At 36.7% G+C, this 24,587-nt stretch overlaps 1 protein-coding gene across 2 annotated transcripts in view; it reads right to left on the bottom strand.

Annotated features, from left to right (window-relative positions):
- Positions 1–2,524: 2,524 nt before the first annotated feature.
- The window catches only part of fbxl17 (F-box and leucine-rich repeat protein 17), a 970,397-nt gene continuing 948,334 nt past the window's right edge, over positions 2,525–24,587 (bottom strand). For both annotated transcript variants that reach the window (XM_039758877.1, XM_039758878.1), the window contains exon 10: positions 2,525–4,954. In XM_039758877.1, coding sequence (XP_039614811.1) covers positions 4,817–4,954 — 138 coding nt within the window. In that variant the 3' untranslated portion in view covers positions 2,525–4,816. The remainder of the gene's footprint in view (positions 4,955–24,587) is intronic.

The following is a 24,587-nucleotide window of genomic DNA, read 5'->3' as shown; positions in this document are numbered from 1 at the left end:
GATGGTATACAAAAGTGCCAAGTGCTTTTATTTAAAAACAACAGCAAAAACAAAGTGTCTAAATAAATAAAGTGCAGTGCTTTCCAAAGTCATTCATTAAATAAATAATCCATTAAAATGAGTGAAATCGTGGAAGTGAAAACCCAATTGAAAAAAGTCTTAAAAACAATGAGGTTAAGACAATGCAGGAAGCAGTCTTTTAAAAACAAGCCCAGTGACTTCTTTCCTCTGGCAGCTCTCCTGCTTCTCCCATCGGGCTTCTCAACAGGGAAATCGCCCTACCTGCAGCTGGCCTTCTCTCCACTCTCCTACTGGTCGGTTCGCCTTACCGATCCCTGGCTCCAGTAGGCTCCACCAAACAGTGACTTGGGATGCCCCAACAACCAGGGCTCTCACGCTGGGGGAATCCACTTCCCACCTCCCGACTCCCGTGGCCTTCTGGTCACTCCAGCCCCACAATAAACTCAGCGGGAGCGACCACTACGACTACTCCTCAGGTGTCAGCCAAATACCCAGGCTTACTGCTCAGCTACACACGAGCCTGCACTTGCTCGCTTGCTCTCCTGCACTGACTTTCACCTCCTGCAACCTCCTGTTCTTTTCTTTCTCTCTTCTTAGCTGCCTCGCGCTTCTATTTATGAAGGGGACGTGGTAGTCATGGCAATCAGCAGCTCCTGGGAACAATTATGGATGCGGACTGTTTCTCACCTGTGCACTTTGGTGAAAAACACCCACATCACGAACTCCTCAGGAACCGCTTCGGCCACACACCACCACGCCCCCTCGCGAAGCCGGTGATTATTTACTAAAACTGGCCTTTTAGACACGAGCTGTGGACCCGCTATACCACACTACACGAATCAATAATGCTACCCCTAGCCTCCCCAACTGGACACCCTCACATCCTTGGCTGTGCTTTCACATTCTGTCCAAGAAATACATCAAAAGGAATGGAGACAAGACACAACATTGTTGGAGTCTGACACCCATTGTGAATGAATTTGACTTAACACCCAGTATTCAGACACACTTCTCACTCTATTCATTAAAGGAATAAACAGCATGTAAGAGGGCCCTGTTACTCCATATTTCTGCAGCCCCTTCCCACAACAAATGCAGATGGATATGGTCTTATTCTTTTTCCAAATCTACAAAACACAGGTAGACTGGGTTATCATACTCTCAATGCACAATCCAACAACTGCGCTAGGGAGATGAGCTGGTCTACTGTTACTTGGCCAAGACAGAATTCATAGTATTCGTCCTGTGTCTTTGGCTCAAACATCAGATAGGTTTTTTACTCCAGCACCTTGCGTATGTCCTACCTGCGAGGCTGGAACACACCCTCCGGTCACTTTTCTTAAATATGGGGACCATAACAGCAGTCTTCCGTTGCAAAGCTGCTGTACCTGCCTTCCATGTAACATTGCATAGAAACATTAACAATGTTATTTCAACAATGTCCAGTGCTTTTCAGCATTTCTGGTTAGATTTCATCTAACTAGCAGCCTTATCCTCATGGATTACCACAATGACTTAGGGCAACTTTGATGGGAGTCTATGTACCAGATAAATCAAAGCCTGATTTACAGTTCTCTCTCAGAAAAGAGTGGATTGCTCTCTTTAGATGAAGGGGGAACAACTGCCATTAGTGATGGAAAAAAGAAGTGCGAGATCAACAAGTGGATTGCAATGGCGCCGGCTGTTCTGATATTGCTGCACCAGTCCATGGTGGTGAGGCGGGAACTGAGTCTAAAGACAAAAGTCTCAGTTTACTAGTCGATCTACATCCCTGTCCTCATCTACAGTATGTCCATGACACTTGGGTAATGACTGAAAGAATGAGGTTGTGAATACAAGTGCCAGAAATGTGGTTTCATTGCAAGGTTACTGGCCTGAAACTCCATGAGAAGCTCAGTGATTCTGAAGAGCCGCAGAGTAGAGGTGCTGCTGCTCCAGTTTGAAAGGAGCTAATTGAGGAGGTTTATGCATAATGAAAGGAACCCACCCACCTCAGGCAGTTCCCCTTACAGCTGCTCTGGGAACATCCCACTGGGTGGAGATATGCTGGAGAGACAAGCTGCTGACTTGGGAATGGCTGGATATTTGCCAGGAAGAGCTGGAATCTGTAGCTGGAGACAGTAGAGTCTGAGTTAACCTGCTTGGCTTGCACCCACCACTTCAATCACCAGGAAAAGTTATTCAGAAGACAAGACAAGAGAAGATGAGAGGAATATATATTGATGCACAAAGACATGTAGGAGAATTGTAAGAATTTTTGGTAAAGGAGAAATTGCAAAAGATAACACCAAAGAAAGTGAGCAAAAATATATAGACCTGAAAACTACAGCTAGAGGAGAACACCAGTGTTTGTCTATTCATGTGCCAGGGACACTGATGAAACAACAATAGCAAAGATAATCAGAATTAAGGCTCAAATAAGAATAGTTTGCAGGGGTTGAGGTAAATAAAAATTATATATTTTATCATCAATTGGGGGTTAATGACACAGCCCAGAGAAACGAGAAATTGGGACGTCAGCAAGGTCGTCCCGTTTAATTCCACAAAAAACGAAAACAAAATCAGTGCACAATGATACAATCTCATCAATAAGATTTAAACTAAAATAGCCTTGGTACGCAAAGGATCGCTGTTCTTCGGTAACCACCCCTGCATTTTCCAAGACCACAGTGTATTTCAGATTATAGTTGTTAAGAGTGCACAAAATGTTGCAAAGAAATGCGACAGAAAGTTAAAAACTCAGTCATTTCCAGTATCTGGCTGGCTTCATTTTGCCATGTTATTAACAAAATTATAATATTATTTTAGAATTTTAACAATTTATTGGAACACAGTACAATTTCTTTTGTAAATTTAACAACTGCGTCTAATACAGTATTTTATGGGACTAATAATGATGGCTTAACAGCTGCTGGAATACCTTTGATTTATTATTGATCAAGTTTAATCAGTTTACAGTAATAAAATATAAAAAGTGGGACACCCATTTCAGTAAATGAACTAGCCAGTCGCTCCAAATGTGGAATATAAAGTAATAGAGGAGGAGACCATTTTTTCTTTTTTGGTGGCAAAACCTATACACCTGACAACAAAATTAGCAGATCTGGAAAATCCACAAAGGGCTCAAATCTTGTTTAATTCTAAAAGACACCTGGACAACTAACTTGATTATTGAAATTTGAATTTTGGTCATCAAGCAAAAGTATTATTTTATAGCTCACCAAAATGAGCCTCAGAGAAGTTAAAAGACCAGAGCAAGGAGAACCTAAAAATGGTCATCAATTCACTAGCAAGCTTTTATTTGACAAAAAAGAAAGACACGAGAAGTGTAGTCAGTTCTTGAAGTTCTTTTTTTTTGATATCGAAAGTTTTACCCAATACAGCTAACATCAGTTCCACAAGTCAATACGTAATTCAAGTATAGTGGAAACACATTATTTTCTGATACAAAAGTGTAATGATATACACAGTGATTTTACTGGGATGTTATAATTTACTTATAGCCCTTGGTGAAAAACATTACATTTGAATGGGCTTGCAAATTTCCAGGAAAATCTTTAACAAATCAGTCTGAAGTATAAGATATTGTACTTTGCAACATATTAAAGGGACTTTTATTTGCAGAAAGTAGTCTTAATTAGGTATACAAGTTAAAAAAGTTTTACTGAGAAAAATGTTGATACCATGTCATTGGAGAGTTCTGCTTTGACATTAAAAATCACATCTAAGAAGTTTAAAAAAAATAACAATGGTGAAATTACTTCATAAGTGACACAAACATCTACCCTCCATGGCAGTTCTACATTGTCAGTACATCCGAAGCAGAATGACAAGATGCTCAATGGCTGTGAGTAAATTTTAACTCTGGATTTTCGTATAAATTTGCAGGTGCAGAGAAATATAGAAAACTGAGGACTGGATAACTGAGAAGGAAATTCTATTGACCAGTATGCAAATGCAAATAATCTGTCATTTAACACATAATAATAAGCTTTACATAACATACTTTACTACACTCAAAAACACAATTTTGGTTGCATTTTTGTCTCCCATAAAAATGCTCTTTCACATATCTTGCCCAAGGGTATAGTGTTTATGATCACTAAATAACAGATTGAAGAAAAACAATTAATACATTATTAAAAAATAATAATGTCTGCATGTCTCCAATTTTGAACAAACCAGGATTTTATTTTTACAATTAGATAATAAAAACTGCTCAAGTTGCAAATGCTACATATGATAAGACAAATGTGAGCATATGCAAAGTTCTATAATCAGAATGAGCTTGTTGCATGGCATTGCTGTCAGCGATCTTGTAAACTGCTATAGTTGCCAATTCATGGCACAGGCTAACCCACTGAATTCAGATATATGAGAATAAAAGTTACAAAAGATTTAACAATAATGATTCTTTGTAAAGAAAAATAAAATACATTCCAAACATAATCAAAATAAGCTTCTGAACAATGTTAAGGTATTTATTTTATGCACCAATGAAAACATGTCAGTGAATATAGAGAACACATATGTGTCAGCCTGACAGCACTGAATAAGCACAAGCTCTTTCACACTCAGATTTCTGCCGCCCTAATTGTTTTTTTTTTTTTTTTAATCTTAAATTTGCAGTTATATTACGTTCCTTCAAACTCATAACCTATTATGGCTTCTATAGAATTTAAAAAATATAATGACAGGAAAGGGGAAAAAAATCTAACATTAGCACATCAGAAAGAAAACAACTGGCTCTATCCAAAAGCGATATAACAAATCTGACATTTTCATTTATGTCAGGCTATGAGGACGTTGATGTGTTCGGTATCCAGCCCATCTGATATGCTCGCTCCAGGGTCCTCTTGCAGTCCTGCATTACGGTGCTGAACGTAATATGGGGATACTGCTGGACTAGCTGCTCCACCGTTTCCTCATTAACCTACAAAATAAACACAGAAAATAAGAGTCTTTACCATTTTCGTTTAAAGTAATCAATTTTTTTCACTTGCCTATTTTGAAAAGAACAATAATAGACAATCGATTTGATTTGATTTGAAGAAAGAAAGAAGTTAATGTTTACTTCATTTAATAAATGCTAGAAATACAACACTATCAGCAACATACCATATAGCATATCAATGCAAGTTTACAAATATACAGAATAGCGGCAAAAACAAACCTGTCTCACTATTTTGAATCTGCACAACATCCTATAATTTCCCCCCAAAAAATTTAGTCAATGCCTTTACAAATATAAAAACTAGAATGCAAAATACACAAATAAATTCTCCTCAGTCTGCATGGCTGCTTCACAGTTGATTTTCACCATCCCCGTGTTCTTTAGAGCTGACGTTTTTCATTGGGTTACTCTTGGCAAATCAGTATAAGGGGGTGGAGTCAGACAAACAGCAACTCACAAATGGACACGGAAGATGTTTCAAATAAGATGTAGAGGACAGACAGGGAAATATGGGAGCTCCCTTGTCCAATAATAATGAAGTGGTACAGAAGAGAAATGGCTCCCCAATTGTCCAAACATGCAGCTTGCATTTAAAAAGGGTGCATATGCTTGAAACAAGTGTTATGGCACTTACTTCAGCTCTTAGAATAATTCAAATGCTTTTGCCATTTTCATTTTTATGAATTTTATTTACTCAATGAAATAAGGTAAGTGTGCTGTTAAAATTCCTAAAAACACTTACTCCATTTCAGTGTGACAAGTACTCTGAGAAAAGGCAAGTGAAAACTGAATTGCTAAGAAATCATTAGATAAAAATGTGTACTTCAGAATATATTCTATTATAATGCACAAAAACAATTTTATAAAATATTTCACTTTACAATTACTGCCTTAACTTACAGAATAGAAAAGGAAACAGAACACTAACCATGCAGTAGTAGGTGACCTCTCACCCTTAGCCATAGCACTGAGACAATCAGGGCATTGATGACCAGACCTCTCCCTTTCTGTAACTCATTGACATTTTCAAACCAGACATTGAATATTTTTAAAATCAAAGAAGATCCTTTTCAGATCTTATCAGGGTCTCATGTACTTCCCACATCTGACTGATCTGTTTTTTTGGCTCTGCTTTGTCTTTTTGCGCAATGGGTCTTGTCCCACTTTGTATCCATCATTTCTATCTGAGTAGCTGTCTCTACCTGTTCATGTTCAGGATTTCTTTTTTTTTTATTATATAAATATGGCATTCTCATCTACATCCACATTTATAAATCTCCTATCATATGAAGTTACAAAAAAACAACAATGAATTATCTTCCTTCTATTTTAAATGGTAGTGTTAGATTAAACATTCTATACCTACTTGTACACAGTATGTAAACTGCCGCAAAAAAAAAAAAAAGACTACAAAGGCAACAATAAAACTGGTAAGCAATGTCATCACGATGAAATACTGCACTTACTGACCTGAGTTTCATTACAAATGGTCACATTCCTTGCATTATACTCCATTATTGTGACACTATACTCTGTGAAAGGTGTTATATAAAGTGGAATGGGACTGTTCTGAATAGAATGGCAAGGCAGAAAGTTCCAGTTATTATCAGGCCTTCTCCTCAATGAAGGTCTAGTAAAGCTCAGACCAGGAACTTAAGAAATGCCTTTTTCCTTAAACAGCTAATCCTTTTTAAATAAAGTGTCTGCTACATTACAGACTAACACACTTACTCACTGCAGCAATACCACAGAGAAGAGTTCATGCTTTAGATGACATCATCAAAAAAATCAATAAAAACAGCATAAAGAATAAATGTTATATGAAAAATGACAAGGTTTATTCCCAGCACTACAAAATGAGTAGAGATAAGAATTCCTTGCACCCAATGATGTTAATCTTAGATTAAGTGGATTTAAAAAATGGCAGATGGATGATTAATGAACATTTCTACAACACAAAGTAAGTCCAGTGTAGTAAGTCTGCCATTTTAAGAACATAAAAAATACAACATAATAGCAAAAAGTAATATTACTGTCACACATACAGAGTACAGGAAAATTTGGGCTTGCACGTCGGACCGATAAGATAACAAGACTGTATTAACATACATAACTTTTATTAAAGGAAAATAAAATTCTGGAATAAACATAAAGCACACTTACATTCTCTGAATCCTGCCAATTTTACACTCTCAGAATCCCGAGAAAGAAACACTTCTAGCCATTTCTAGATGTGAGCAAGCCTTTTAAAAGAGCCTATGCAACACTGGACTCACAAAATGCCACTCAGGCCATATGCATACACCTGCAAGAAGGTCAACCATAAACCAAAATACATCGAGAAATACAGGCGAGTACACAACTAATTCATGAATGTGATAAAATGTCTGTATTCAGACACAAATACTGGCTTTCTTTTATGTGGGAAATAGCTTAGCATACTATTAACTGTATAATATTTTGGGGTCTTTTATCATACTGAATAGTTATAATGGCTCATATTATGAGAGAAATGTACCCACCAATAGGATATTATGCACTACCAGCAAAGTATAAAAAAACAAAACAAAACAAACTGCCAATGGTTTAGTACAATAATAAAAGGGGTAAACAAAGTCATTTGTGAAGAGGAAAGGAATACTATTGTGACTGAAAAAAGGCACTAACAAAAATATTACTTCAGTGCAGGTTTGGTTAATGCAGACAACAATATATACATAAAACCCACAGTACTTCTGATTCATAAAAAATATGGCTGAGAGTACCATACTATAGCGAAGAGAACTTCATGTACACCACTAATGCACAACGCAATGCCACAGGTTCACACTGTTGCTCAACAAGGCAGACAGGTAGACTCATACAGAAAACCCACACACACAACACTTAATATGTTGTTCAGTGCAACAGATTATAAAATAAAGAACAATTTTAAATAGAAAAAATAAGCATAGGTATGAAAACTCGTCTATGGCTTGGCCTACCTCTGCATGTACAGTAATTAACAAACCTACTAAAATCAAATCATTCATGCTCAGTATTTTTCTAAAAAACACTTCACCATAGATAAATTAAAACGTCACTAAGAAACTGCTGATATTCTAATTTAAAACACATTGGCAGAAGTTAAACTACTGAACTCACCCACCACGGTAAAATGCATGCTTTATTCTCATTTAATTTATATGTTTAAAAGTATTTTCTATAAAATGAGTAATAAAGCATTTATGCTGATTTTTCTGTTAATGGACATTTTTCAATTTTTTAAAGCAATAACACTTTAGTTTTTTGCTTTAAAATGCACTGGCTGTACTGCTAGATAATAAAAACATTCTTTTGGGAGTTTTTCCTTACACTATGAAGTCTTCGTTCATGGTTGCAAGTGGACAATGTCTAAAGGTGCTTAGTATTCTACAGAAAAACCCGACAGAGAAGTCACGCAAGTCACTAAAGACAATAGAAAATGTTAAATAATTATAATTTTACAGCAATAATAAATGGCTTGCAACCATGTAAAGTGAAAAAGAAATTAAAGACAATGAGCAAGACAGAATAAAAAAGAAGGTTAGCCATCTACCTTGGCAGTGCAGCTTAGGTAGGCTGCATCCAAGATGTCAGAGTATTTACAATGCTTGGTTATAAACCTGTAGCTGCAAAAAAACAAAAAAACTGACAGGGGAAAATACAAGAAAAAAATGTTTTTATGATACAATACAAAAGAAAAAGAAACTGAAAAATACAACCATCATTATCCTTAATACTAAGAAAAAGTGTGACAAAGAACATTCATTAAGTGGGTAAACTCAGTAGAAAGCACACTCTGCTTATTATATTCACGAACCTCTTCATGTTAAAAGGCTTTTTTGCAGGAGAATTAAAACATTCTTTTGAGATTTATTTTCATTATGAAATGTTTTCTGTTGTTCCCTTCAGTTTCACCACTCTCCTTGAAATGCGCATTGTTGAAAGTCTACGAAAAATGATTGAAATTATAGGTGATGTGACATTTGCTTTATTTTACTTTGGCATCATGGCATTTTAATGTACTTTTCCTAATTATATGCAGTTCAAGAATCCTTACTTTGAAAATTACAGCTGCAAAAGCTAGAAACAGAACATAATTAACTATTCATTCAACAGCTATATATTAAAAAAAAGAAAACAGATGACGGGGTGGGGAGTGTCACATGGAGTTTTATGCAGTTATCCATTATTGTCTGTGAGTATTACAGCCAGAAATTGCCTCTACGTCTATTCATTGTTATTTCCTTTCTTTAAATAGTTTATAACTTCTCTTTCAATGCACAGGGAATTCATGCAACTCTATTTTTGATAAAACAGAGGTGGCTTTACATGTAAATATCATAAATGCTGCTGGATAATGGAAATGCTTAGGAGTAATAACTGCAATTGGAAAAAGTGACTGTAAAAGAAAAACAATAGTGTGATGAATTTGTGGACTTAAAAGTGAGGCTTAGTTCAATTCACTGAAAAGCATTTTGCCAAACTCATGACACTCATTGTTAGCTACTGAGCAATAATCAGTTTGAATTTATCACGAGGATCAAAAAACACTTTGGATGAGGACCGCAGAGGTTACAAAGCACAGGGCCATAGTGGGTAGGGACCCCCTTGGAAATTGGCATTGTTTTGGTCCCATGATCAGTTCTATTAAAAACTAAACTATATTATTTTTTGAACATTAAAAATAAGCACAGATTAAATAAAAAAATACATTAGCTGAAAATAAATTAGAAATAAACACAAAAAGGAATTTTAAATGAAAAAAAAAAACAGTTCTTCTGAATAAAGTTTAAAATTGTAGCTATGAAGATGCTCAAAAAGTAAGTAACAGAGCTAAATGCAGCTGCATATAAAGAAAGACATTCATTCTTTGCTGGTGAGCAAGTTTGCAAATCCAAGTTTCGATTTTTAAACTATTATTTTAATGAAACCAAGATAAGAAAAAGCCTATGCAAAGGGAGCTATTTAAATATTGCAGTAGTAATTCACAGGGTCTTTTTTTCTTTCTTGTTATAAACACACATTATTTACAAAAAAATACACCCCTCCAGTTCAATGGGTGTTGCAGGAGAAACAATAAAATAATGTTGCAGATGGGTTTTGTTTAAATAAAAATGTAATCTGAAATCTTGCGATTAAAATTGTAGAGTTATAGCTTTTAAATAGCTTGATGAACCTGCATACCTCGACAGAAGTTTATTTGTGTTGTTATTTGAACACAAAGCTATGATGTAATTTAATTACTGCAAAATGCCAATAGAAAGTAAAAAAAAATGTTGACAGCTCTTGCTGAAAGTATATATTTAATTGGATATTAATTAGTTGTCATTGGGCTACACTGTTACTGTAAAGCTTGTGCAGACATGAGTCTCTAATACTTAGGGCTGGTTTGGAAAATACAAAGAAACACGGTAGGTATGAAGGTTGTGTACGAGGACATCAGCATTGCTTTGTCATTTAAAATTTTTAGTCAAACAAATAACTTTGTGTGAGGGTCTACAGAATCTACTATATAAAAAACAAAACTAAGGTCTGTGTGTCCAGTCCCTCAGAGTAATCCCATTGGTCAGTTTGGCTTTGGTGTGATTGGTCAGTATGGCTTTGGAGACGTGACAAAAGAGGATGTGTGCTTGTAGGATGCACTAGGAGGAGTAAAGGCTCATACTGGGAGACCAGAGGCAAGAAAGGAGCCTCAAAAATAATGACAGCGTCTCAGAAACTGGCTTTATGGGAACATTCTTGAGAAAGGGAGTGCTGGCAAAGAGATGTTCACACACATGCGAATATAGAGATAAGGCACAGAAGATACACATATGGCAAACAAGAATAATTTAAAAAATATTTGATATTACCCATCTTTGACAGGTACCGTGACTAGTAATGAATAAACAGCTTGATTGGTTTATCACTGCAAGAGGACTGCAAGGAAATGTGGTGATGAAGACTACGGCTATATAATAATACAGTGCACAAGACAATATATACATATACTGTATTTAAACAGGGTGTGGAATTATATTGATTCTACAGGAACTGCTAAAACAACTAAAGTAGACAGTGATCATTACTTTTAAAGCTCTAACACATTATTTAAATAAAAACAGCATCCTCTGCAAGTACTAATGAATTAAATGAGAAAATCTGCTCTTCTGTGTATATAATTCTTCCTTATGTTTTTTTTTTTTGTAAAATATCTTAAGGGACTCATTTCAGTTTTTAGCCAAATGTCTCTGAATAAATCTAAACATGGGGCTGGTGAACCAGCACAAGTATCACTTAACTGTTTGATTATTGACAACCATGAAGGTCAACTGGAGGAAAGCAGCGGAAATCAGTTTAGAAGCCAAATAGTGGTCTGCACATGCACGTGATCTTTGAGAGAAGAAGAAAAAAAATGTAAGCACTCCCTGGGAATGAATGAAGGATTTTCATTATTTTTATTATTTATGTAATTTTTTAGCAGCGATAGTGGAAACATTTGCAGCAGTGGCACATCACCAAATTTTCTGTATTGGTAAAACATTGTGTGAAAATCATTTAAGGACAGTTTCAGAAAAAGTAGACTGAAAGTTGGATGATGAGAAAATATAATGAAGATGAATAAAATTCAGTAAGTTAACTGGAATGAACAGTATCAAACCAGCATTGCAAAATTTCCACAAACACCGGCAAAACATTCATTAAAAAAGCAGCAAAACAGATAGATATTTAATAGAATGTGACATGTCCAAAAAACACTGCCATCTAGAGATTAAAACTAGGTTTCTAAGCTTTGTGCAACACAACTTTAAAATTAGTTCATGCTATATACGGCGTGGTGTGTGTGTGTGTCTGCACCAGGGTGTGCTCCAGCTCCCCAAGCACCTAACACAAAGGCTCAAACACAAGTATAAAAGCACAAGGAGTTTTTTTTTTATTGTGAGAAACTCTTCCAATAAGTGTTATTCACCACCAACACAAGTACAAAGTGCAGTGATATAGCATACAGCAATACGGTACACTGCAACTCTTTGTCTTTCTTTCCTCTCTCTCTCTCTGCCTCCACTACTTCACACAAGCGTTGTCCTTCTTCCCGATTCTGGCTCCTCAAACAAAGGCAGGCAGCGCCTTTTATATCAAACCTGGCAGTACTTCCAACGTCCGACAATTGTGGTCCTGGAGCACTTCCAGGTTTGGCTGGAGCCTGACAAGGTAGAGCTTATTAGTCCCCACAACACCCCCTGGTGGTGCCTACAGAACCCAACAGGACTGTCCAAGAATTTCAATCCCCATAATGCCTGTGGGAAACTGTGGTGCTGCTGCAACCCAGCAGAGCTGCCATTTGGCAGACCAGGGGAGATAATGTCCCATTTATGCTATCTCCCCTGGAGATTCCTAGCTGAGGGCATTCCAGGGTATATATTGTATCGGTAGGCCTTAATAAGATATTACATCATTTGACTTGTATATCATTGTGACAGGAGATGAGCACAACAACATTAAAACATTGTGAATGCAACCATGAAAATCAAGTACAAAATGAAGGTGTTTGTAACCCAAAATGCCATCATGGTGATGTCATCAAAGGCTATGGCAAAAAAAATACAAATAAACAAGGATGCAACAGCCAGCAACACATAAAAATGGTAAACGTAGATGGATACTAATAGTAGACTCTGATTAACGGCACTCAACTTAAGAGAAAAGACAACACCAACAAACTGCTGCAGGTCAAAAGCCTGCTTGAATAACGTGATAGATAGATAGATAGATAGATAGATAGATAGATAGATAGATAGATAGATAGATAGATAGATAGATAGATAGATAGATAGATAGATAGATAGATAGATAGATAGATACTTTATTATTCGCAAGGGGAAATTCACATAAGGGGTTATATTAGTTATATTAGCAGTGAGAATAAAAGAAACTTCCATTTGGCTTCCAGATAACTGAAGTTGTGCTACATCTGAAAATGGGATGCTTGGCCAGACAAGCAAAAATGTATGTTAGAGTCACCATACATACTGCATGTCTGACAATAGTTGTGTCCAAACACAGAAAATTGTATGCCACGGGTAAAAAGCATTCAAGTGTTCATTATTTGCTTTGCATAAAGTTTTATGACTTCTGTCAAAATCAATTCATTGTTTAACATGTATACAGGTTTACCCAGAAATGGCCTCTATTTATGCACCTATCCATGCGTCTGGGCAGATTTTACACATGTATCAGTTTGTTTGGGTTTTTCACACTGTGGCTCATCGTTACCAACCAGGTTCACTTTTTTCATTTCACCTCCTATTTTTTTTTTTTAATTATTATCTACTGTATTATTGTGGTGCACTACTCAAATTATGGAAGTAATTACAAATGCTCAAAAAACGCTCTTATAAAAAGAAAAACTCCAAGGGGAACCCAATCAACAATCCCTGCAATCTTTATTAATTTTTGTGTCCTATTTGTTGGCTCAGAAAATATGGTAACTCTAGTTGTATTACACATTAATGTATCAAGGTAATTTGAAAAATTGACAGCATACACTGAATGGCCACCTAACAGTGAGCTGGTCTACCATCTGCCCTAATGACAACCTTAATTGATTGAGATATACTGTACAGTCAGCAAAAGCTCAAAAAAACAGGTTCAAGGTCAGACCTATGTCGATTCCAATGTGTGCCACATTTTCTGCAGTTTAACTTGTAGTGGATCTGCCCAGGTAAGCTTGTTAAGTCTCATTCTACAGATGTTTATTTGGACTGAGATCTGTGATGGTTGGCGGAGGAGGCCAGTGCATTAAGCTAAGTTCCCATTCATGTTCAGGGATTTCCCTGGTCTTGGATGCACCTGATCAGTAGCATCTCTTATAAAAGATCCAGGGTGCAACAGAACACCACATCCTTTACCATCACACTGCTTCCAGCACCCTGTATTGTTTTTCATATCCTGGTGGTTTCATCTACACAAACCATTATCAAAAAAGATTCACCAATATAGGCAATAATTTTCCATTCTTTCAGGGTCCAAAATTTGTGTACTTCATCCCACCACAACTGTGACTTCAACTCTGTGACAAGAGTTGAAATAGGCTCTGTTGTGAACCACAAGTTACAATGAATTTAATGTTCACCAACAATTTTTCAGTCTTTCGTTAGTTAACTGTGGCCCGTCTCTACTTACTCAGCCCTAGTAATCCCAGCTTCCATTACCCTACTGTCAACTAATCAGAGGATGCATTTTTTAATATACCTCTAACACCAAAGTGTGTTAATCCTCATACACTCAGGCACGTTCAAGGACACAAATATTTTCAGTGTTGCTTGCTTTCTCTGAAATGCAAACACACAGCATTTACTGGTACTTGCCTACCTGCTTTAATTAATGCTATGTTCCTGTCTGATGCTTTGTGCTTTCATTTGCTGAGAAGTCAATTAAGTGGAAAAAACAATGTGAACCTAATAAACTTGCCACTTGATGTTAACACTAAACTGTTGTGCTTACTTTGAATTTAACAGATGTGCACAGTACCATCCGCCGTGAATGATTAGTGTCATATCATATCAGGACTTCCACAAAAGCTGGACAGTTTACTGTGAGTAATTCACCTAATCATAGGTCTTTGAACTGTGTGAGAAAAAGAAACCCCCTGCATTAAACCCATTTGAAAAATACAGGCATAAAGGTATATAAGCTGACACTGTAGATAAACTTTTCTTATAATAATGTCTGTACAATGTTTATATGTGACACAGCAAATTACAAGGGATCATATTTAAAATTTGTATGTTAGGAGCATGAACTAATACAGCACACCCATCACACAATGAACCACCTAAGGACCTGAGTTAGCAAATATGTAAAATCGAGCCAAATGTTATAAGTGATGCTCATTTAGAAGAAAAGGCTTGATGAAGTAAATAAATGTGAGAAATAAAGTGCCATAGTGAAGTACGTTTAATGATGATTTAGACCACCTAAGGGATGAGCCGAGGTATACCAGTTTGGCTGATAGCACTATTACTCCATCAATGCCTTTATCACCTACTGTAGGCAATTCATTTTATTGCTGCTTGTATCCTGTCATTTGCCATATGCTTTATAGTTCAACTGAAACTACAGTCAGATTTTGAGGCTTTTCCTGATGTTGATCACAGTGAAAATTAAACTTTAGATGTTCTTATCTGTAGGTATCCCCAAGCAATATAAAATAGACCAGCCTGTTGTATACACAGCCAAAGATAAAATTATTAAGAGGCAAAGCATAGGCATAGGCTTTTTGTGAAGCCATTCACAGTGGCTGTAAGTTTACTTGAATGATTCATACACTTGCCTGTCTTCATAAGTTTGACGTGTCACTTTCTGCTTCACACATGACCTGCTTGTTAACAAGCATTTATAACGTTTGTGCATTTCTTCGGTAGGCTGGAGATGAAAGTGGTACTTGACAAACATAAAATATATTTCAAAGTATATTTAAAAAGTGCCAGGACTGCACAGAATGGTGTGAGAAACTTGCCGATTACAGGCTGTTTGATATTTCTATTAACACTTCACAAAAACAGGTACTGTGTGTGTGGGGAAAAAAGACACCATTTTAAGCATGGAACAATCTGCACTCTGAATGGGTTTATTGTATTCTATACTATCAGAACAGAAAGCACTTGCAAAAAAAATAATAAAATGGAGAGCCTAACATTTTACATGGGAGATAACATATATTTAGACACCAGGAGGTACAATTTATATACAGTATGAGTGACGTGCCATACTTAATGATTCTTACTTGTGTTGCTCTGCTTTCAATATGCTCACCTACAGTACAAGACATGTAATAGACAGTGTTTCATGCTAAACTGAAGATTTTCTGCCAGTTTGTTTTTTTACCCAATCTTTTACATCTGGTAATCATTAATCCCAACATCAAGTCAAGTTTATTGTCATGTGTATATAGTACAATGAATGGAATGTCTTACTTGCTGTCTCCTTAGGACAACTGGCAAAAATAGATATATAAATAAAAAGTATAGATAGCATGCAAAATATACTGTATAATCTCTCTATTATATAAAAAACCCTGGGACAAGACGAGACTTTTTAGCCTGGGATGAGACAAGACTTTTTCATAGAGATACGTTTTAAGTCCCACTTTGTGCCAAGAGATTTAATCACGCCCGGGGCAGGAAATATAAGACAAAGAGTAGATGGCAAAGTAGAACATCGTAAAGAGGTTCAAAAACACATGTGATACACATGCAGAGCAGGTTAGAGATAATGAAAGTACTAAAATGTGAAAGTCTCAAAAAAATGATAGTAAAGATCACATTAGCGTAAACAAACGGAAATTAGTACTCGGTGAAATAACAGAACAGCAAAAAGAGATCGAATACATATTGTTCAGATTTAAACTTTAAGTCGGAGACTTGTAGATTGTCTAATTCATGTTGCCATCAGGAAAATATAGTGCTTTGTCTCAATAAAGAGACGTATCTGCGAGAAATAAAAGATTTGATGTTTGGTGAATGTGAAATCCACATACGCGAGCGGCAGAGATGCAAAGTGGCTGGTGTGTAGAGCATGCCGAGGGATTGAAGAGCGAAGCCCCCTAGTAGTATATACAATTTATAATATGATTTTCTGTTCAGTAAACTTCTGACTTACGGGAAGGGCCCGCCTGGATTCTAACTCACTTATGTTTGTCAGTACTTTCTTGTTTATCATGCAGCTGAAGACTGGCAACATGTTGCAAGTTGGTTGAACATGCTAGTAAGAATTCAATGTGCTCTGGATATATGACAATATCACTGCTGGTACATTCTGAAAATAGAATTTGATATTCTGTGACACTGCTTATTTTTCCCTAAGTTTTAAAGCCTGCTGCCACATTCTTGTACTATCCTGTTTATATGTCTCCACTGTTAGCCATTACTGTATATGCAGTGTGTTGTGAATTTACTTACTGTAACATTACAGTTGAGTCCAAAGACATGTGATCAACAATATAAAGTTTATTTAAAGGAAGATGAACCCGGATAATACTGTTGCATTCGACATGAGAGATTGGGCATGTGTTAAAGGAGATGTGAAATTTGCTTTTTCAAATATCCATCCATTATCCAACCCGCTATATCCTAACTACAGGGTCAGAGGGGTCTGCTGGAGCCAATCCCAGCCAACACAAGGCGCAAGGCAGGAAACAAATCCCAGGCAGGGCGCCAGCTCACCGCAGAGCACACACACACACACACACACACACACACACACACACACACATACCCACACACCAAACACACACTAGGGACAATTTAGAATCGCCAATGCACCTAACCTGCATGTCTTTGGACTGTGGGAGGAAACCCACGCAGACACAGGGAGAACATGCAAACTCCACGCAGGGTGGACCGTTTTTTCAAATATTTCATCCAAAATGCTCAGTTTGGATCAAATTAAATATGAAGCATATACAGTAAATAACTTTCTTGCTATGCCTACCTAGTTTTAAGCCATTTCTTCAAGAAAGGCATGCCTTAGAGCAGAAAAGGAGCAACATGATTATTTTTATTATTACTCCATTTTGGCAGAAACTTAAAAGACCTAGGATATATACCATCAAACATATTTACAGTACATAAGCATTTTCTGCAAATGGAAAATATGCACTTGCTTAGGTTCTCTCACTGCAAGTTGGTAGTGGAGCATGAATGGCATCCTTCTGGATTAAAGCCTACTAGTCTGGATAGTGCCCCACACTGAAAGTGACAACTTGGAAACAATAAGTACTGTACTGAGCAGCAATTTCCTTCCCTTTTAAAAGTGCCCAAATTATACCACCCCCCAAAAAACAAAACATCATAGAACTACCAAAACATCCTTCACTCAATCTACAAGTGCTCTGCATGCTTCTGTTCACATGTTTCTAGGCTGTCTAACTTGTGTGGATTTCAAAGGACCAATGCGGAACTACACAGGGAAGAAAAACTCAAAGTGCGAAGAACTTTGCACTGTGTACATCAGAGAGGGAAAACAGGGAGCACTTTCATGTGCTTTAGGTTACAAAGAAATTAATTCTCACATTTTAGGCATACTCTGGGTGGCTCATGAATATGCCCATTCCAAATTATACAAGCATATTACATTACTCAAGTGCTCAGTAGCCTATTGCATATGCTCTTTAGTATGCACTTTGGTATCCTGCCAGTATGCGTCCTCGAAGTTGGCAGTCCTAGATTTAGAGCTGCTCATCTGTTCAGCTTTCCAATCAAAAGAATACACACACAATCCAGATCAATGCACTTCCACCACAGCTATCCTTGGTTGACGACATCTTCTCTCCAAATTTAATGCCAATGTTATCAAAGATATTGCCACATTGTTCTCTAACTCATTTTATTACTGATATGCTCCAAAGGCTGTCCCGATTTTAAAATGAATAAGGTCTCATTTTCTAACCATTCTAGCTACAGGTCACATGGGCAGCCTAGACGCTTTGTGTGGTATATTCACATTACAATGTTCATTGCTAGCAATTCAAGAAATATTCCTAGACAGAAAATTTCTTCATAGAGTTTGCTTATTCTACCCTTATCTGTGGATATTTTTCTCCCCCAAAGACATGTGTGCTAGGTTAGCTGACAACTCTTAATTGGTCCTGTTTGAGTAAGTGTGTCTTACAAGAGGCCCACACTGCATACAGGACTAATTCCTGCACTGTGACTGGTACTGCTAGGTAAAGCTCCAGTCCTAGTAACCCTGAAATGAATAAGGCAAGTTCGACAATGAGTGAATGGTTTATTGGGCTTTATACAGTAACTGTCTCTGGTATGAAATTTGCTTGGGTGGCACCATTCTTAGTGGTGTACTCTCACTCAGTGCTGGTGGACATGAACTATGGTGACTGAATTCTGTATAGCTGTCTTAGCCAGTTGAGCTAAAAAAAGAACTTAGCACTCAACAGAAATCAATCAGGCTTCTGAGTGCAAGGGTATATTCTTTTCATAGCGGGCCGCCTCTAATTTAGCCTCACTGCTTGGAATTGTCTCAATGAACTTTAATTTCTAAAAAAAAGGTATGGTCATCTTGCCCTAATCTGACCATAGCTGAACATTTCTATGCATTTTTCTGTATGATACATAAAGTAAAATGAAATTCCATGTTAGCTATTATATTGCCACATGCAAATTTATCTTGGGTACTGCATCTCATTTCTGGTCCTATTCCATTAAATAAATTGCATGCAGCAGTAAAGTTGACAATAACTTTGGCCTGCAGGTGTAGATGCTACAGTCAACACTAATTCAGTTGCCTTGCGATGTCCCCAAACCACTTTAACAGTGGCTATATAACTGAAAAAAATATTAATATAAATCAAAGAATTATGATGTTTATCTTAAATACTATAAATGTTTACCTTGCTCTTGATAAGATATCAATGGTCATGGTGCATTTGATGTCCAAATTAAACTAATTCTTTAATTTTAGAATTTTACTGAATAATAAATCCTACACTACATTTTTGTTCTCAGTGATTTTTGTATTTAAAAGCTCTAAACTTATTTTTTTTTTCCCCAAAGCGGAATGAAGTATACTCCATTACCTGATACATATTTCACAACAAGACGCCCTTCAGAGCTGACAGGGAGCTGTAGCGTATTCCAAGTGCACATAAGGATGCCATTTTTCTTGAACACCATGAATAATAGTAACAGATGGACTGGTATCCCGACTGGGATGGGGGTCCCTTAGTGCCGTCGGGGGCATTGGTGGGACAAGACTTCCTTTTTTCAAGGAGGATCAGCTCTTTGTGGAATTGCTTCATGGGTGTAGTGTTATTGCATCAGACGAACTATCATGTCCTGCCTTTGGAGCTACTTGGAGTTGGCAGGAGGTGGACAAGGCTTGCCTGGTCGGTGCAGCAGGAGATGAAAGGATTATTTCATACTGTATTGTGCTGGACTGTTTGCAAGTCATGTATTATTTTGATTATACTTTATTAATCAAAAGAATTTGTCTTTTCACATGAACTTTGGAGGTCAGAGTGCAGGGTCAACCATTGCTCTGTGCCCTGGAGCCATTTTCTGGTTAAAGGCCATGCTCAAGCGCCCATCAATGTAGGATACCCTTTGGCTGTAACAGGAATTGAATCAACAGCCTTCCAGATACCAGCACAGTTCATTAGCTAGTACTTTTGTTAACAAAATCCTATTATTTCAATCTGTGACTGTGATCCTATAGTTATCTCTGAGGTTTAGCGACCAAATGCACCCCCTAATGGTCATATCACATACGAGTTAGATACATCAGTGTAAGATCTGGAGAAAGAGTGAGAACTTCATTCACACTGTAACTAGGTGGCAGAAGGACACAGCTCCTTAGAGATGTGAGACAGTATCATTAACAAATGTGTGATGGAAAAACTGGTAAAACAACAAACACCATACCATAACAGTAAGAAAGTTGAATACAAACTTTCCGCATTGCTAACAAAATAAGTGGCAGTCCCAGTGCCTGTTCTTTATGGTACATTTCACTGGATCTGTCAAGATTTTCATTTTGGCAGCCCCTGGACTGTCATCTTTAGAACAAGAATACTTTTCAGATGAGAAAAAGGACAACACACAAGCCTGGCTTTGTTCAAAGAGCTTCAGACAAAACACACCCAGAACAGTGTGTGAAAACCCAAGAGCAGTTAAACCCAGCAAAGGCCTTGTGGCACTTGTCAGAGGGAAACTCCTTCTGGTGATTTCTGGTGACACGGCAGCTGTGATTTCCAGATGCTTATCTCTCAAAAACATGGAAACACAAATAATAAACGGCATTTTGCTTCCCAAATACAAGACACTTCTTTCTGGCACCATATGCTTCTAGGGGATAAACAGATGAATGCACATGTTTCAAAGGCTGGATATATCTGTCATTTCATTGCATACAGCATATAGTTTACAGCATCTTGCTTTCTGGCTACCCTCACCTCTAGTCAATGGTTTGTTGACAACTGGAAATGAATACCCTGACAGCACAAGCGTATCATGGCCGACTGGGTAGAGGTCATCACACTGTATTTATAGCCAAGAGCTAAAGGTTTTGTAAGTGATCTACATACTATTCATTCAGACACCTTTCGGCAGGCATTTTCGGATTATTCATGCTCAATGTTATGAAATCAAATCCATAGTATACAAATGACAGGGATTTTTTTAAATCAGTTTACATTCTGGTTTGACATTTAGTAGCTAGTAATTTACAATGGCTGAAATAAATAAAACAAAAGTCTGTTACCTTTAAATATTACAGTGTTACCTAAAAGTGATTTTGGTTAGGAAATGCTGAATGCAAATTGCTAATAAGAATTAACAGGGCACAAAAAACCTTCAACTGCAACACAAAAATGAGTACATCATGTATTACACAGTATTTAAAAAAAACTATGTACAGTTCCTAAAAATGAATTTTTCAGCTTTGAAAAATGAAACCATAAAGATTTTGACATGAAATAAAGTAACTGAAGGACAGCACAAACAGTAGATCGAATGCCTCTGTCTCATATCCCTACAGACCTTGATTTAAATGCCAGCCTTCACGTGCACTGCGTTTACAAACTACTCCTGTGTTTCCATGGCTTTTCCCTCCCATTTCCCAAAGATTCATGTGTTGTTATACGGAAACTGGAAAGATCTGACAATAGTAAGTGTGGAATTGTATAGTAGTTGTAGTATTAGGTATACCGTCACGTTTACAGAGTGCAGTGAAATTCGTACTTCTGTGTCTGACCAAGATGCAACACGATGCCAGACTCAAACACAAAAATAAAAAAAAAAGATTAAAATATGCAAGCTCAAATTTACTTCATATTGCCTGAAGAATGCAGACAGAGAGGGTAAGTGCAAACCTATTTTGTGCCAAAAGGCAATTTGTTATAAAAATCAAATCTACAATGGACAAACATGTATCAGTACAGTATGTCTTCTGGTGAACATGATTTACACCTGATATTACTGAGACTAAAGAAGACATTTGGTATTATTTAAGTCAAAGTTATTTTTTCATAATCATAGTGTACTTTAATTTGTCAGTACTAAAACTGAATTCTAAATTGACATTTTTTTATGAATTTATAAAAATACAATGCCAATATTTGCAGTTTAAAATGGAGTCCAAAAAGGCACATGTCCAGATGTAAAGCAAAAGCCATAAAACTTAACGAGGGTGTGCACTTTGAAGCGGTAAAATTTTCAGCTTCAGAAAACATTCCTTTCACATTTCTTTGGCATTTTTATGACAATGAAAAGAAATTGGAAATAATACTTCTTATCACAGATTCTTGGCACTGTTTTCTTGAGATGAGTGCATGCTCTGCTCCCTTGTCTGTTCAAAAGTACTTGTCAGGGTGGAGTTTTCAAGTAAACAAGAAAGGAAAACCACAAAACTATGCAAGTATATAGCAACATTGTCTTTCTATCAAAATACTTAAAAAAGTATCCAGGATCAGAAAATAAAATGGAAAAAAAAAAAAATGTTTCCAACTCTCCATTTGCGATATTTTTGAAGTAACCTCAAAAGATGTCTAAAGCATCTCCATAGTTTTGTCTTAGAAATTCTAACTCTCTTTTTTCCTCTGATCCTCAATCTGTTGCAGCTACTCATCAATTTATAATCGTTTGCACGGATTGTTTGCACAGATATGTGCTCTGATCTCAGGAAAATTGAAGGAGGTAGTGCAATGAGGAGACAGTATCACATGTGACTGACATGGGTAAGGATCTTATACTAAGAAATGTGAGAAAAAAAGTCAGCTATAAAGGAAAAAATTACTAAAGTTGCAATGAATTGAACATTTAAGATCTTATCACTAGAGGCTTTGTTTCAGCTCCTTCTGACATTAAGGGAGGTGCTAAAATGCACAAGAGCAAAGATAAGGTCAGGGATAGGCAAAGAAAAAAACAAAACAGATCTTAGAGAAGTCTAAGGTACCAATCATCAGAATTCCAATATAAGAGTATAGAACTTTACAAGAGATCAAGCAAAAATTGTCCTTGTGATACTTTGATTTGTTGTCCCCTAAGTAGACTACAAAGAAAATTTTTTTGTTCTATAAATATCTTGATAAAGTACTTACTACGCCTCAATTATAAATAAGGAGTACATGGTGAAGTCCTACATAATGGTAACATCCGATCAAGAGAATTTCAACTAGCATGGTTAGTGTAAAGAAATCAGCGATGGCCATGCAAAACTAAAACAAAATGGTGGTGTCCACAAGAAAAACAAGCAAGTTAGAACCAATGGTATAATATACTGAGGTTTGAGTAAATTTACAAATAGGCCAACAACAATAAAAGGGTCCCCCAAAATTCCATTTAGAACAATAAACTTCAGTGGGCAGGCTAAATGTATCCTCACCTTCATAATCAGACATTTCAATGGTATAAAATGACAACACAACACATTTCACAATTGTTAAGAAGGCTTTCCAACACCCTTACTTCATTTGACGAAACTGTGACTGCACCCTCTGTTCTCACTAACTTTAACAAGTGCATGGTTCAGTGCATCTTTACAGGTGTTAGAACATCTACTGTAAGTATAGGGCACCTACACGGGTAAAGACTACAACACGAAGATCGCAGGCAGCACAAATCACAGCTTTCTTTTCAGGGCATCTATAATACACACTACCTTAAGAAAGGCAAACAGAAGCCTCTGTTCATATTAACAACATTATTTTGGACTACTTCAAACTAAAATGTGGTTCTCGACAAGGATGTCCTCTATCACTATTGCTCTTTGCAATCACCATCAAGCCATTGGCTGTTTAGTTTCAAAATGCATCAAAGATAAGGGGATTCTCAGAAAAGGACTTGAACAGAAAATATCATTATATGCAGATGATATGGTACTGTATATATAAGACCCACAAAATTCAATGCCAGCAGTCCTAAAAGCGCTAGCAGATTTTCAAAAGATATCTGGACTCAAAATTAATTTGAATAAAAGTGTACTTTTTCCAGTGAACTCTCTAGCACACAGTACTAGACCATACACCTTCCCATTTATCTCAGCAGATCAGTTTAAATATCTAGGGGTAAATATCACAAGTAAATATAAAGCTCTTTTTCAACAAAATTTTGCAGTCTGAATGGAAAACATTATACAAGACGTGAATAGATGGTCCTCCTTCCATCTCACATTAGCAGGTAGAATTCACACTGTTAAGATGACCATCCTTCCCAAGCTTCTTTTTCTTTTTCAAACCATCCCCATATACATTAACAAATCTTTTTTTAATAAATTACGTTCAATTGTAACCTCATTTATTTGGAATTCTAAACGTCCATGCAACCAAACAGTGATTCATGGGAATTTTATTAATGGGAGGCAAATATACAGGCCAGAAAGATCTGAACATTACTACAAAGCAATGAATGTACACAAGCCTGGTCTGGAACAGAATTAAAATCTTGCAGTACTTTATATTTCCTGCTCTGTGCCCCAGTAAATACAAATTATAGTCAATACACTAATATTCCAATTGTCCGTCTTTCACTCAGAATATGAAACCAACGTAGGAAGTACTTTAAGACAGAGAAGCTCTTATTTGTTGCGCCTTTAAAAG

This window comes from Polypterus senegalus, chromosome 7, assembly GCF_016835505.1.
Source record: "Polypterus senegalus isolate Bchr_013 chromosome 7, ASM1683550v1, whole genome shotgun sequence".
Taxonomy (NCBI): domain Eukaryota; kingdom Metazoa; phylum Chordata; class Cladistia; order Polypteriformes; family Polypteridae; genus Polypterus; species Polypterus senegalus.
The sequence above is the reverse complement of the archived record's forward strand: the minus strand, read 5'-3'. Positions and strand labels throughout refer to the sequence as shown.